Genomic DNA, 13762 nt, shown 5'->3' with positions numbered 1-13762 from the left:
GAGGCGGAGCGACCGATAGCAGAGCAGCGAGAGGCGGCGCACTTCAGGTATGTACATGTGGACAGGTGCATTGTGGGAACAGCTCCTGCACAGGGGGGGCGGAGTCTGTGAGGGGGAGTCGGTAGAGAGCGAGGCGTCGCCTATAGCGCCTCTGTGTCGTAGACTGGGGGAGAGGCGGGGCCAGAGAGCCGTTAGCCGTTAGCCCGTTAGCCGGGGTGATCGTAAAGACGTGAGAAGATGTTTGTGTATTAATCCGCTGCTGAAAATAGTCCCCGACAAAGTCCTCATTTCCTCCTGATAGTTTGATGAAAACTGAATCAAACTATTCGTGTGTTTTTAACGCTTGATGAAAATAAAAATAAAAACAAGACTGAGATGAGTTAAAGGTGAGCTGTTATCTGATTGGTTGTCCACCAACCGGTCAAAGTCCCAGAGGAGAAAGGAGCGTCGCTGGTGGATCAGAAGGTATGTATAAATATATATATGTGTATATATATATATTTGTCTATATATATATATGTGTATACTTGTATGTGTGCGTCCTCACAGCCGGGCCTCGTACTTGGCCAGCGAGCTCTTGGAGCGTCCCAGTTCCTTCCTCAGCTCGGCCACCTCGTGCCTCAGAGCCGAGTTCTCCTTCTCCAGGAATGAGGCCCGGATGGCGATCTGGTTCTCTTTGAGCCGCCGGGCGTCCCGGGACCGCTTGGCCGCCACGTTGTTCTTCCTGCGCCGGGACCAGTATTTGTCATCCTGCTCAAAGGACAAGAGGGGAGGAGAGAGGAGACGTGAGAAGAAGAAGACACAACACTTTTTATTCATAGTTCAATATTTAAAATCAGCGCTTTAGAAAGCAACGGATGTACCATCTTTCTGAGCGTTGCATGATAATATGACCGTAAATGGACGTGGTTAGCTTAGCTTAGCATACAGAGGCTTGGTCCGGGTCAGAACCGGCTCCAAAGTACCTTCAGGTCCTCGGGGATGAAGATCTTTCGAGCCTTCTTGATCATCGGCTGCGGCTTCAGCTCCTCGGCCGAGAACTTGCGTTTGCGCGGATCGAACATCTCCTGACCCGGAACGCTGGACAGCGCCAGGTCGGCCGGGTCGGGCTCGTACCCGACGGGGACCCGGATGGAGTCGGGGTCCCCGTGGCTGGTGGTCCTGGAGCTCGGGAGGCCTGAGGGTACAAAAGAAAACAGGATTCTTTGAGCGATCAAGTTTCAACGAGAACTTTCTCACACGGGTGCCGAACCGCCGAGCTTCAGACCCGCTTCAGACCAGTATTTATATTCACTATGATTCAATATTATTATTGGAAGAAAAATGAATACTTTTACATTTTCAATATTTTTAGGAAATGTATGTTTTTTAAGGTATTTTACTATTTTTAACACATTAACACATTTATTTACTTTTAAATGATCAATAACTTTAAGGAACACTCTGCAGTGACGGGCTGCAGCCAGCAGGGGGCGCTAGAGCTCCAGTTAAACAACACCACTGTGAGGTGGTCCTCTCTGGACCCTGAAGCCACAACGTGTGTAGTTACCCTCACGGCCACAGGGGGCGACAAAGGACTCTTGAAGATTCCCCTTTTAATGAATTAGTGAAGTTTCAACCAATAACAAGTCAGCCTAGACAGGAAGACCTGTGATTGGTCCGCAGCAGCACAGGCTGCTTCACATGTGACTGACCTCCTGACACGTGCACGTCTTTGTGTGTGTGTGTGTATATGTGTGTGTGTATATATGTGTGCGTGTGTGTGTATATATATATGTGTGTGCGTGTGTGTGTGTGTGTGTGTGTGTTATTAGTTGATGTGAGTGTAAACTGAGAGAGTTGTATCATGTCGTGTTGATGGAGGTTAAGGTTTCCTCCCACTGGCCTACTTCTGCAGAGAACACTGTGTTCTTAAAACATTGATCCCACACACACACACACACACACACACACACACACACACACACACACACACACACACACACACACACACACACACACACACACACACAGCAGCAGGTCACATGTGCCCGCATGCTGTGAGAGGGCGGCTTGTTTTCTTCTATAAACACGAAGAACTTGAGGCGAAATTTAATGTTGAAGTTACACACACACACGCACTCACACACACACACACGCACTCACACACACACACACACACTCACACACACACACACGCACGCACGCACGCACTCACACACACACACACGCACTCACACACACACACACGCACTCACACACACACACACGCACTCACACACACACACACACACTCACACACACACACACACACACACACGCACGCACACTCACACACACACACACACACTCACACACACACACACGCACGCACTCTCACACACACACACACGCACGCACTCTCACACACACACACACGCACGCACACACACACACGCACTCACACTTCTACACTTCTACACTTCTACATTTCTATGCTCACTATTACACTTCTACACTATTACACTTCTACACTATTACACTTCTACACTTCTACACTATTACACTTCTACACTATTACACTTCTACACTATTACACTTCGACACTTCTACACTATTATACTCCCACACTATTACACTTCTACACTATTACACTTCTACACTATTACACTTCTACACTTCCACACTATTACACTTCTACACTTCTACACTTATACACTATTACACTTCTACACTTATACACTATTACACTTCTACACTTCTACACTTTTACACTTCTACACTTCTACACTTCTACACTTCTACACTTCCACACTATTACACTTTTACACTTCTACACTTCTACACTATTACACTTCTACACTATTACACTTCTACACTTCTACACTATTACACTTCTACACTATTACACTTCTACACTTCTACACTATTACACTTCTACACTTCTACACTATTATACTTCCACACTATTACACTTCTACACTATTACACTTCTACACTATTACACTTCTACATTATTACACTTCTACACTTTTACACTTCTACACTTATACACTATTACACTTATACACTATTACACTTCTACACTATTACACTTCTACACTTCTACATTATTATACTTCCATACTATTACACTTCTACACTATTACACTTCTACACTTCTACATTATTATACTTCCATACTATTACACTTCTACACTATTACACGTCTACACTTCTACACTATTACACGTCTACACTTATACACTATTACATTTCTACATTTCTATGTTCACTTTTACACTTTTATGTTCACTTCTACACTATTACACTTCTACACTTATACACTATTACACTTATACACTTATACACTATTATACTTCCACACTATTACACTTCTACACTTCTACACTTTTACCTATTACACTTCTACACTTCTACACTTCTACACTTTTACCTATTACACTTCTACACTTCTACACTTTTACCTATTACACTTCTACACTTCTACATTTCTATGCTCACTATTACACTTCTACACTTTTACACTTCTACACTTTTAGACTTTTAGACTTCTACACTTCTATGTTCACTTTTACACTTTTACACTTCTACACTTTTAGACTTCTACATTTCTATGTTCACGATAAGGGGACGTGTTTGAAAGCATTTATTGATGCAGATTCAGGACCTAGACTAGGCAGTGGGACCAGGACCTAGACCTCCTGAGATCTAGGTCCTGGTCCCACTGCTCCACCGAGTTGGTTTTGTCCCCTCTGGGCTACTGTAGTGACTCGTATCTTCGGCTAACTGTCCGTCGCCATCTTGTTTTCTTCTATCAACCAGTGAATAGGAAGTGACCATATATGGACAGAGGAGGAGGGACGACCTGTTAATCACCTTGTAGTACCTTGTCACTCAAATATATCTGGTTCCTGGAGTCAGACTGTAGAATATAATAATGTATAATAAAAATAATATGAACCAGGAGGACTTTAATCCCTCCTTCCTCAAGCTGAACTCATGTGGACTCATTTGGACTCATGTGGACTGACTCCGCCTCCTCGGCTGCAGATCCAACCGCCGTGAGATATTTTAACACTCAGCCGATTGATTTTTCTAAACAAAGACCAAATCCCTCCTCTCCCTCCTGCACCTCCTCCCTCCTGCACCTGCTACATCTCTGCACCTCCTCCCTCTCTGCACCTCCTCCCTCCTGCACCTCTTCCCTCCTGAACCTCCTCCATCTCTGCACCTCCTCCCTCCTGCACCTGCTACATCTCTGCACCTCCTCCCTCCTGCACCTCTTCCCTCCTGAACCTCCTCCATTTCTGCACCTCCTCCCTCCTGCACCTGCTACATCTCTGCACCTCCTCCCTCCTGCACCTCCTCCATCTCTGCAACTCCTCCCTCTCTACACCTCCTCCCTCCTGCATCTCCTCCATCCCTGCACCTCCTGCATCTCCTCCATCTCTGCACCTCCTCCCTCTCTGCATCCTTTAGTATTCATATCTTCTTGCACGGCTCCTTAAGGATGCACCCTTTAGTATTCATATCTTCTTGCACGGCTCCTTAAGGATGCACCCTTTAGTATTCATATCTTCTTGCACGGCTCCTTAAGGATGCAGCCTTTAGTCTTCATTTCTTCTTGCACGGCTCCTTAAGGATGCACCCTTTAGTATTCATATCTTCTTGCACGGCTCCTTAAGGATGCACCCTTTAGTCTTCATCTCTTCTTGCACGGCTCCTTAAGGATGCACCCTTTAGTATTCATCTCTTCTTGCACGGCTCCTTAAGGATGCAGCCTTTAGTCTTCATTTCTTCTTGCACGGCTCCTTAAGGATGCACCCTTTAGTATTCATATCTTCTTGCACGGCTCCTTAAGGATGCACCCTTTAGTCTTCATCTCTTCTTGCACGGCTCCTTAAGGATGCACCCTTTAGTCTTCATTTCTTCTTGCACGGCTCCTTAAGGATGCACCCTTTAGTATTCATATCTTCTTGCACGGCTCCTTAAGGATGCACCCTTTAGTCTTCATCTCTTCTTGCACGGCTCCTTAAGGATGCACCCTTTAGTATTCATCTCTTCTTGCACGGCTCCTTAAGGATGCACCCTTTAGTATTCATCTCTTCTTGCACGGCTCCTTAAGGATGCACCCTTTAGTATTCATCTCTTCTTGCACGGCTCCTTAAGGATGCACCCTTTAGTATTCATCTCTTCTTGCACGGCTCCTTAAGGATGCACCCTTTAGTATTCATATCTTCTTGCACGGCTCCTTAAGGATGCACCCTTTAGTATTCATATCTTCTTGCACGGCTCCTTAAGGAGGCACCCTTTAGTATTCATATCTTCTTGCACGGCTCCTTAAGGATGCACCCTTTAGTCTTCATTTCTTCTTGCACGGCTCCTTAAGGATGCACCCTTTAGTCTTCATATCTTCTTGCACGGCTCCTTAAGGATGCACCCTTTAGTATTCATATCTTCTTGCACGGCTCCTTAAGGATGCACCCTTTAGTCTTCATCTCTTCTTGCACGGCTCCTTAAGGATGCACCCTTTAGTCTTCATATCTTCTTGCACGGCTCCTTAAGGATGCACCCTTTAGTATTCATCTCTTCTTGCACGGCTCCTTAAGGATGCACCCTTTAGTCTTCATCTCTTCTTGCACGGCTCCTTAAGGATGCACCCTTTAGTATTCATATCTTCTTGCACGGCTCCTTAAGGATGCACCCTTTAGTCTTCATCTCTTCTTGCACGGCTCCTTAAGGATGCACCCTTTAGTCTTCATATCTTCTTGCACGGCTCCTTAAGGATGCACCCTTTAGTATTCATCTCTTCTTGCACGGCTCCTTAAGGATGCACCCTTTAGTCTTCATCTCTTCTTGCACGGCTCCTTAAGGATGCACCCTTTAGTATTCATCTCTTCTTGCACGGCTCCTTAAGGATGCACCCTTTAGTATTCATCTCTTCTTGCACGGCTCTATCTGCCAAGCAGCCGACTTTATTCCCGCCGTGTTTTCTCAGAAATGGTTTGCATAACTAAACTAAAACCAGATTATCTCCTCGACCACGAGGGCTATTTGAATAATCTCAACGGTATAATATACAGAAAACACTTGTGATATTAGTTAAGATGTGTATATAGAAGTGTATTACTGGTTTATTTGTTGATGATAGAACACAGAAGAACAAATGAAAGAATATTTGAAAAAAAAGCATTCCAGGATTAATATCTTTTTAAAATTAGGCATTGGACAACTTTTGAACAAGGCGTACCGAAGGAAACGAGGTGAAACATGAAAATCAACAAAGTGAAATGTTACCTGCTCTTGCCGGGCTGCCGCGCAGACAGCTCAGAGAGACGGAGGTGGAGGCGTGGCTGCTGAGGTCCATGACCGAGGGCGCCGGCGTGGGCGGGGCTCGGGACACGACCGGCGGCTGGTGCGGTTGGTGGCGCCCGTGCTGCTGCGAGGTGCCGGAAGAGGAGATGCCGTTCTCTGACAGGAACTCCTCCAGGTCCATGTACTCCAGCTGGAAGGAGTCCCCGTCGTAGGCCAGGGTCTTGTCCCACAGCGTGGGGCCCAGGAAGGCCGACTGGGGGGCGCTGCGCTCCTCCTCCAGGTTCTTCTCCTTCTCCTTGCTGAAAGCTGTAAAGGAGAACAGAGGGAATCAATCAGAAACTTTGTTGTCCAATATTCACTTGATGTTGAGAACCTCTTGAGACTCTATGAAGGTATTGATTATCGTTATGGTCTGTTTCGCTCTACGCGCACAAACGACTTGCCATTCGTGAAGGAAAAACACAATTTATTAAAATAATTGGTTCGGTCGGGGATTCGCTGATTATCAAAAACACATTTCATCCCCTCTTCTTTACAATGGTGGCCTGGAAAATAATATAATAACATATTTACTGCTGCGCTCAATAACTGCGGGGCTACTTGTGGTTCCTAGAGTCCTAAAAAGTAGGATGGGAGCCAGAGCCTTCAGTTATCAAGCTCCTCTTTTATGGAACCAGCTTCCACTTTCAGTCCTGGAGGCAGACACAGTCACCTCATTCAAGAATAGACTTAAGACTTTCCTCTTTAATAGTGCTTATAGTTAGGGCTGAATCAGGTTTGCCCTGGTCCAGCCCCTTGATATGCTGCTATAGGCTTATAGGCTGCTGGGGGATGTTTTAGGATACACTGAGCACCTATCTCCTCTTCTCTCTCTCCTTATGGATGAATTTACATCTCTCCATTGCACCTTATTAACTCTGCTTCCTCAGTCGTTGTGACTTCACGTCTCATAGGGTCCATTGGACCTGGAGGTGTCTGATGCTGGTGAACCGGCCTCCCATTGGCCCTGCTGATGCCCCGCCCCCCTCCTCTCTACCTCCTTCTGTTTCATGGATTGTGGAGGTCTGGATCGTGGTCCATGCCTACTACTCATTATTCATACATTGTCATATTCATGTAATGTGTTTATGTAACTTTGTAACTCTGTTCATCTGGTCACATGACATCTATTCATCTGTCCATCCGGGGAGAGGGATCCTCCTCTGTTGCTCTCCTGAAGGTTTCTTCCCTTTTTTACCCTGAAAGGGTTTTTTTCTATTTTTGGGGAGTTTTTCCTGATCCGATGGGAGGTCAAAGGTCAGGGATGTCGTATGTGTACAGATTGTAAAGCCATCTGAGGCGTAATTTGTGATATAAACTAAACCAAAAAAAAGCTATTGTTGCTTTCGCTCCCCGTACAAAAAAACTAAATTAAAATGGTCTTAAAAAAAAGACAAATTTGCTTCTATGCAGACGATCCACCGCTGGAGGCTGTAACCCATTTACAGCAAACATGGAAGTAAATTGCCCTCGATGGACTGGCGGCCTGTCCAGGGTGTCCCCTGCCTTCGCCCTATGTCAGCTGGGATAGGCTCCAGCGCCCCCTAATGAGGATAAGCGGTATTGAAAATGGATGGATGGAAGTAAATAACGCAAAGTATTAATCTTTTTGTTTTGCAGCTTTAATGAAGCATAGACTTCTATACAACCAGAGGAGTCACCCCCTGGTGGTCAGGAGAGAGAATGCAGCTTTAACACATGAAGCATAGACTTCTATACAACCAGAGGAGTCACCCCCTGGTGGTCAGGAGAGAGAATGCAGCTTTAACACATGAAGCATAGACTTCTATACAGCCAGAGGAGTCGCCCCCTGGTGGTCAGGAGAGAGAATGCAGCTTTAACACATGAAGCATAGACTTCTATACAACCAGAGGAGTCGCCCCTGGTGGTCAGTAGAGAGAATGCAGCTTTAACACATGAAGCATAGACTTCTATACAACCAGAGGAGTCGCCCCCTGGTGGTCAGGAGAGAGAATGCAGCTTTAACACATGAAGCATAGACTTCTATACAACCAGAGGAGTCGCCCCCTGGTGGTCAGGAGAGAGAATGCAGCTTTAACACATGAAGCATAGACTTCTATACAACCAGAGGAGTTGCCCCCTGGTGGTCAGGAGAGAGAATGCAGCTTTAACACATGAAGCATAGACTTCTATACAACCAGAGGAGTCGCCCCCTGGTGGTCAGGAGAGAGAATGCAGCTTTGACACAGGAAGCATAGACTTCTATACAACCAGAGGAGTCAAAGAGATGAAGCCATGGTTCCCAGGCAGCTAGCAACCTGAGGCGACGTCCAAACTCAAAAAGGCCACACCCTCAATCATGCCTAACTTTAAGGCTTCATTTAATTTAAAGGTGTGAATCTTAACAGTTGTCATAAACGGGTTTATTAGCTAAAGACACCACAACTTCATGTACCAGCATGCAAACACGTTTTATTTATGGAGATTGACTCACTTTTAGGACCCAGCCCCGAGTGGCCATTTGAGGAACTGCAGAAACCGCCTGACGAATGTCTTTAGCTGGTTCAGATTATTGAGAGCAGCTCGGACAGAGAACCTTAAATTCACAGAGACGATGTCTCATCAGAACCTTAATGGTTCCTCATTGAGGGCGTGTCCCTGAACACAACACTTATGAGTGTTTTGGGACACTTTCCACACAGACTTGCATGCTGGTCGCAAAAAAAACTTAAAAGTTTTGAGTTCTTATCTGCTGTTTCGTTTTTGTAAATTTGCACCAAGCTTCTACATTCATGTCCTAAAATATCTGCTCATAAAGTCCAATAAATCTTTCTGAGATCCGGTCTGCAAACTATAGATATGTAACAGCTGCTGGTCTAGAAACAGTCTAGACCTGCAGCCAGGTTCACACCAGCAGCCAGGTTAAGACCAGCAGTCAGGTTAAAACCAGCAGCCAGGTTAAGACCAGCAGCCAGGTTAAGACCAGCAGCCAGGTTAAAACCAGCAGCCAGGTTAAGACCAGCAGTCAGGTTAAAACCAGCAGCCAGGTTAAGACCAGCAGTCAGGTTAAAACCAGCAGCCAGGTTAAGACCAGCAGTCAGGTTAGGACCAGCAGCCAGGTTAAGACCAGCAGTCAGGTTAAAACCAGCAGCCAGGTTAAGACCAGCAGTCAGGTTAAAACCAGCAGCCAGGTTAAGACCAGCAGTCAGGTTAAAACCAGCAGCCAGGTTAAGACCAGCAGTCAGGTTAAGACCAGCAGCCAGGTTAAGACCAGCAGTCAGGTTAAAACCAGCAGCCAGGTTAAGACCAGGTTAAGACCAGCAGCCAGGTTCAGACCAGCAGCCAGGTTAAGACCAGCAGCCAGGTTCACACCAGCAGCCAGGTTCAGACCAGCAGCCAGGTTAAGACCAGGTTCAGACCAGCAGCCAGGTTAAGACCAGCAGCCAGGTTAAGACCAGCAGTCAGGTTAGGACCAGGTTAAGACCTGCAGCCAGGTTAAGACCAGCAGTCAGGTTAGGACCAGCAGCACTTGTTGAAGCTGCAGAGCCGCATCACTGCTTCTCCTCCGCAGAAACCCTCCGCGCAGTAAGCACGGACACACAGGATGCAGACTTCACCTTCATGATGCAGCGGCAGCTTCATCGGGGTCTCCAGCAGAGACTTCAGCACTCCGTGCGTCGCCGCGGGCACGAACTGGACGGGATGTCGGGACATCTTCTCCATTATCGGTGAGATCCCCCCAAAAAACAACAACAACAACAACAACAACAACAACAACACGGGGCAGCAGAGAGACGCGTGGAGGTCCCGGGCTCTGCAGCCTACATGAGAGGAGGACTGGATGAGAACCGGAGCGGCGGACACCGAGCACCGATCCCATGCGTGAGCCCGGAGCACTGATGACGTCAGACACGCCCCTCCCCCTCTCTCTGCCCCCACAACGTGCATTTATTCCTGCTCATAACTCTTTGATATGAATTGTGACCTGAGCTGTGGATTCATTTCTATCTTTAGAACCACGAGAAATAAACAGATTCCTCCTTTCTGTAATAAAGTGTATTAATAAAACATATTAGTAAAACATCCAAAGACAGAATAAACATATTCATGTCAATACGATTAGAAAACAATAACAACTGATATTTTAGAGCCAGAGAATAAAATTAATACATATTTAATAAAAGAAGTGCGCTGCAGATGACCTGCAGTTTATTCGAACAGACCTGATCCAGACCTGATCCAGACCTGATCCAGACCTGATCCAGACCTGATTCAGACCTGATCCAGACCTGATCCAGACCTGATCCAGACCTGATTCAGACCTGATCCAGACCTAATCCAGACCTGATCTAGACCTGATCCAGACCTGATCCAGACCTGATCCAGACCTGATCCAGACCTGATCCAGACATGATCCAGACCTGATCCAGACATGATCCAGACCTGATTCAGACCTGATCCAGACCTAATCTAGACCTGATCCAGACCTGATCTAGACCTGATCCAGACCTGATCTAGACCTGATCCAGACCTGATCCAAACCTGATCTAGACATGATCCAGACCTGATCCAGACCTAATCCAGACATGATCCAGACCTGATCCAGACCTGATCCAGACATGATTCAGACCTGATCCAGACCTAATCTAGACCTGATCCAGACCTGATCCAGACCTGATCTAGACCTGATCCAGACCTGATCCAAACCTGATCTAGACATGATCCAGACCTGATTCAGACCTGATCCAGACCTGATCTAGACCTGATCCAGACCTGATCCAGACCTGATCCAAACCTGATCTAGACATGATCCAGACCTGATTCAGACCTGATCCAGACCTGATCTAGACCTGATCCAGACCTGATCCAAACCTGATCTAGACATGATCCAGACCTGATCCAGACCTGATCCAGACCTGATCCAGACATGATTCAGACCTGATCCAGACCTAATCTAGACCTGATCCAGACCTGATCCAGACCTGATCCAGACCTGATCTAGACCTGATCCAGACCTGATCCAAACCTGATCTAGACATGATCCAGACCTGATTCAGACCTGATCCAGACCTGATCTAGACCTGATCCAGACCTGATCCAGACCTGATCCAAACCTGATCTAGACATGATCCAGACCTGATTCAGACCTGATCTAGACCTGATCCAGACCTGATCCAGACCTGATCCAGACCTGATCCAAACCTGATCTAGACATGATCCAGACCTGATTCAGACCTGATCTAGACCTGATCCAGACCTGATGAAGCAGAAGGTTCTGGATGCATTTTAAACCCTTTTTTGTTTATCGAGGAACAAAAAGTCTGGAGGAGAAACTCCAGAATCCTTAATTATTAATTAATTACATAACATAACATAACATAACATAACATAACATAACATAACATTACATTACATTACATTACATTACATTACATAACATAACATAACATTACATTACATTACATTACATTACATTACATAACATAACATTACATTACATTACATAACATAACATTACATTACATTACATTACATTACATAACATTACATTACATTACATTACATTACATTACATAACATTACACTACATTTCATGTCATTTAGCTGACGCTTTTATCCAAAGCGACTTACAATAAGTGCATTAAACCATGAGTCCAAACTCAGAACAACAAGAATCAAGGAAGTAACATTTCTTCAATAAAGTTACAAAGTGTTATCGGTAAGAGACATTTAAGTGCTACTAAAGTGTTAAACTACAAAGTGCCATCAGTAAGAGACATTTAAGTGCTACTAAAGTGTTAAACTACAAAGTGCTATCGGTAAGAGACATTTAAGTGCTACTAAAGTGCTACTACGGCTCTACCTTCCATATTCAAGGTGTAGTCACTAAGATGTGTTTTTAGTCTGTAGAGACTTCCTGTCCTGATGTCAATGGGGAGCTTGTTCCACCAATGAGGAGCCAGCACAGCAAACAGTCGTGACATGTCCTGGGTTTGAGGTTAGACCATGTCCTGGGTGTGAGGTTAGACCATGTCCTGGATGTGAGGTTAGACCATGTCCTGGGTGTGAGGTTAGACCATGTCCTGGATGTGAGGTTAGACCATGTCCTGGATGTGAGGTTAGACCACGTCCTGGGTGTGAGGTTAGACCATGTCCTGGGTGTGAGGTTAGACCATGTCCTGGGTGTGAGGTTAGACCATGTCCTGGTGTGAGGTTAGACCATGTCCTGGGTGTGAGGTTAGACCATGTCCTGGATGTGAGGTTAGACCATGTCCTGGATGTAAGGTTAGACCATGTCCTGGCTGTGAGGTTAGACCATGTCCTGGGTGTGAGGTTAGACCATGTCCTGGTGTGAGGTTAGACCATGTCCTGGTGTGAGGTTAGACCATGTCCTGGTGTGAGGTTAGACCATGTCCTGGGTGTGAGGTTAGACCATGTCCTGGTGTGATGTTAGACCATGTCCTGGTGTGAGGTTAGACCATGTCCTGGATGTGAGGTTAGACCATGTCCTGGCTGTGAGGTTAGACCATGTCCTGGGTGTGAGGTTAGACCACGTCCTGGGTGTGAGGTTAGACCATGTCCTGGCTGTGAGGTTAGACCATGTCCTGGGTGTGAGGTTAGACCATGTCCTGGATGTGAGGTTAGACCATGTCCTGGGTGTGAGGTTAGACCATGTCCTGGATGTGAGGTTAGACCATGTCCTGGATGTGAGGTTAGACCACGTCCTGGGTGTGAGGTTAGACCATGTCCTGGGTGTGAGGTTAGACCATGTCCTGGGTGTGAGGTTAGACCATGTCCTGGTGTGAGGTTAGACCATGTCCTGGGTGTGAGGTTAGACCATGTCCTGGATGTGAGGTTAGACCATGTCCTGGATGTAAGGTTAGACCATGTCCTGGCTGTGAGGTTAGACCATGTCCTGGGTGTGAGGTTAGACCATGTCCTGGTGTGAGGTTAGACCATGTCCTGGTGTGAGGTTAGACCATGTCCTGGTGTGAGGTTAGACCATGTCCTGGGTGTGAGGTTAGACCATGTCCTGGTGTGATGTTAGACCATGTCCTGGTGTGAGGTTAGACCATGTCCTGGATGTGAGGTTAGACCATGTCCTGGCTGTGAGGTTAGACCATGTCCTGGGTGTGAGGTTAGACCACGTCCTGGGTGTGAGGTTAGACCATGTCCTGGCTGTGAGGTTAGACCATGTCCTGGGTGTGAGGTTAGACCACGTCCTGGGTGTGAGGTTAGACCATGTCCTGGCTGTGAGGTTAGACCATGTCCTGGTTGTGAGGTTAGACCATGTCCTGGGTGTAAGGTTAGACCATGTCCTGGGTGTAAGGTTAGACCATGTCCTGGTGTGAGGTTAGACCATGTCCTGGATGTGAGGTTAGACCATGTCCTGGTGTGAGGTTAGACCATGTCCTGGCTGTGAGGTTAGACCATGTCCTGGGTGTAAGGTTAGACCATGTCCTGGATGTGAGGTTAGACCCTGTCC

At 46.3% G+C, this 13762-nt stretch overlaps 1 protein-coding gene across 1 annotated transcript; it reads right to left on the bottom strand.

Moving 5' to 3' along the window:
• Positions 1–540: 540 nt before the first annotated feature.
• hlfb (HLF transcription factor, PAR bZIP family member b) lies at positions 541–9999 on the bottom strand. The gene is made up of 4 exons (XM_034558077.1): positions 9885–9999; positions 6244–6582; positions 966–1177; positions 541–750 (listed from the first exon to the last, which is right to left on the bottom strand). Exons 1-4 carry the CDS (start codon positions 9997–9999, stop codon positions 544–546), a joined length of 873 nt encoding a protein of 290 aa, XP_034413968.1. The 3' UTR covers positions 541–543.
• Between the last annotated feature and the right edge of the window lie 3763 nt (positions 10000–13762).

Source organism: Cyclopterus lumpus, chromosome 19 (assembly GCF_009769545.1).
Source record: "Cyclopterus lumpus isolate fCycLum1 chromosome 19, fCycLum1.pri, whole genome shotgun sequence".
NCBI classification, from domain to species: Eukaryota; Metazoa; Chordata; class Actinopteri; order Perciformes; family Cyclopteridae; genus Cyclopterus; species Cyclopterus lumpus.
This window is presented reverse-complemented; position numbering and strand designations above follow the sequence as displayed.

Bases quoted from the DNA above. Each gene is read 5' to 3' on its own strand.
- hlfb (XM_034558077.1), bottom strand. From the start codon at position 9,999: ATGGAGAAGATGTCCCGACATCCCGTCCAGTTCGTGCCCGCGGCGACG. The intron at 1,178-6,243 runs GTTGATTTTCAT...TTGTACCCTCAG, and splicing joins AGCAGGTAACATTTCACTTT to GCCTCCCGAGCTCCAGGACC. The intron at 751-965 runs GTACTTTGGAGC...TCCTTTGAGCAG, and splicing joins TCATCCCCGAGGACCTGAAG to GATGACAAATACTGGTCCCG.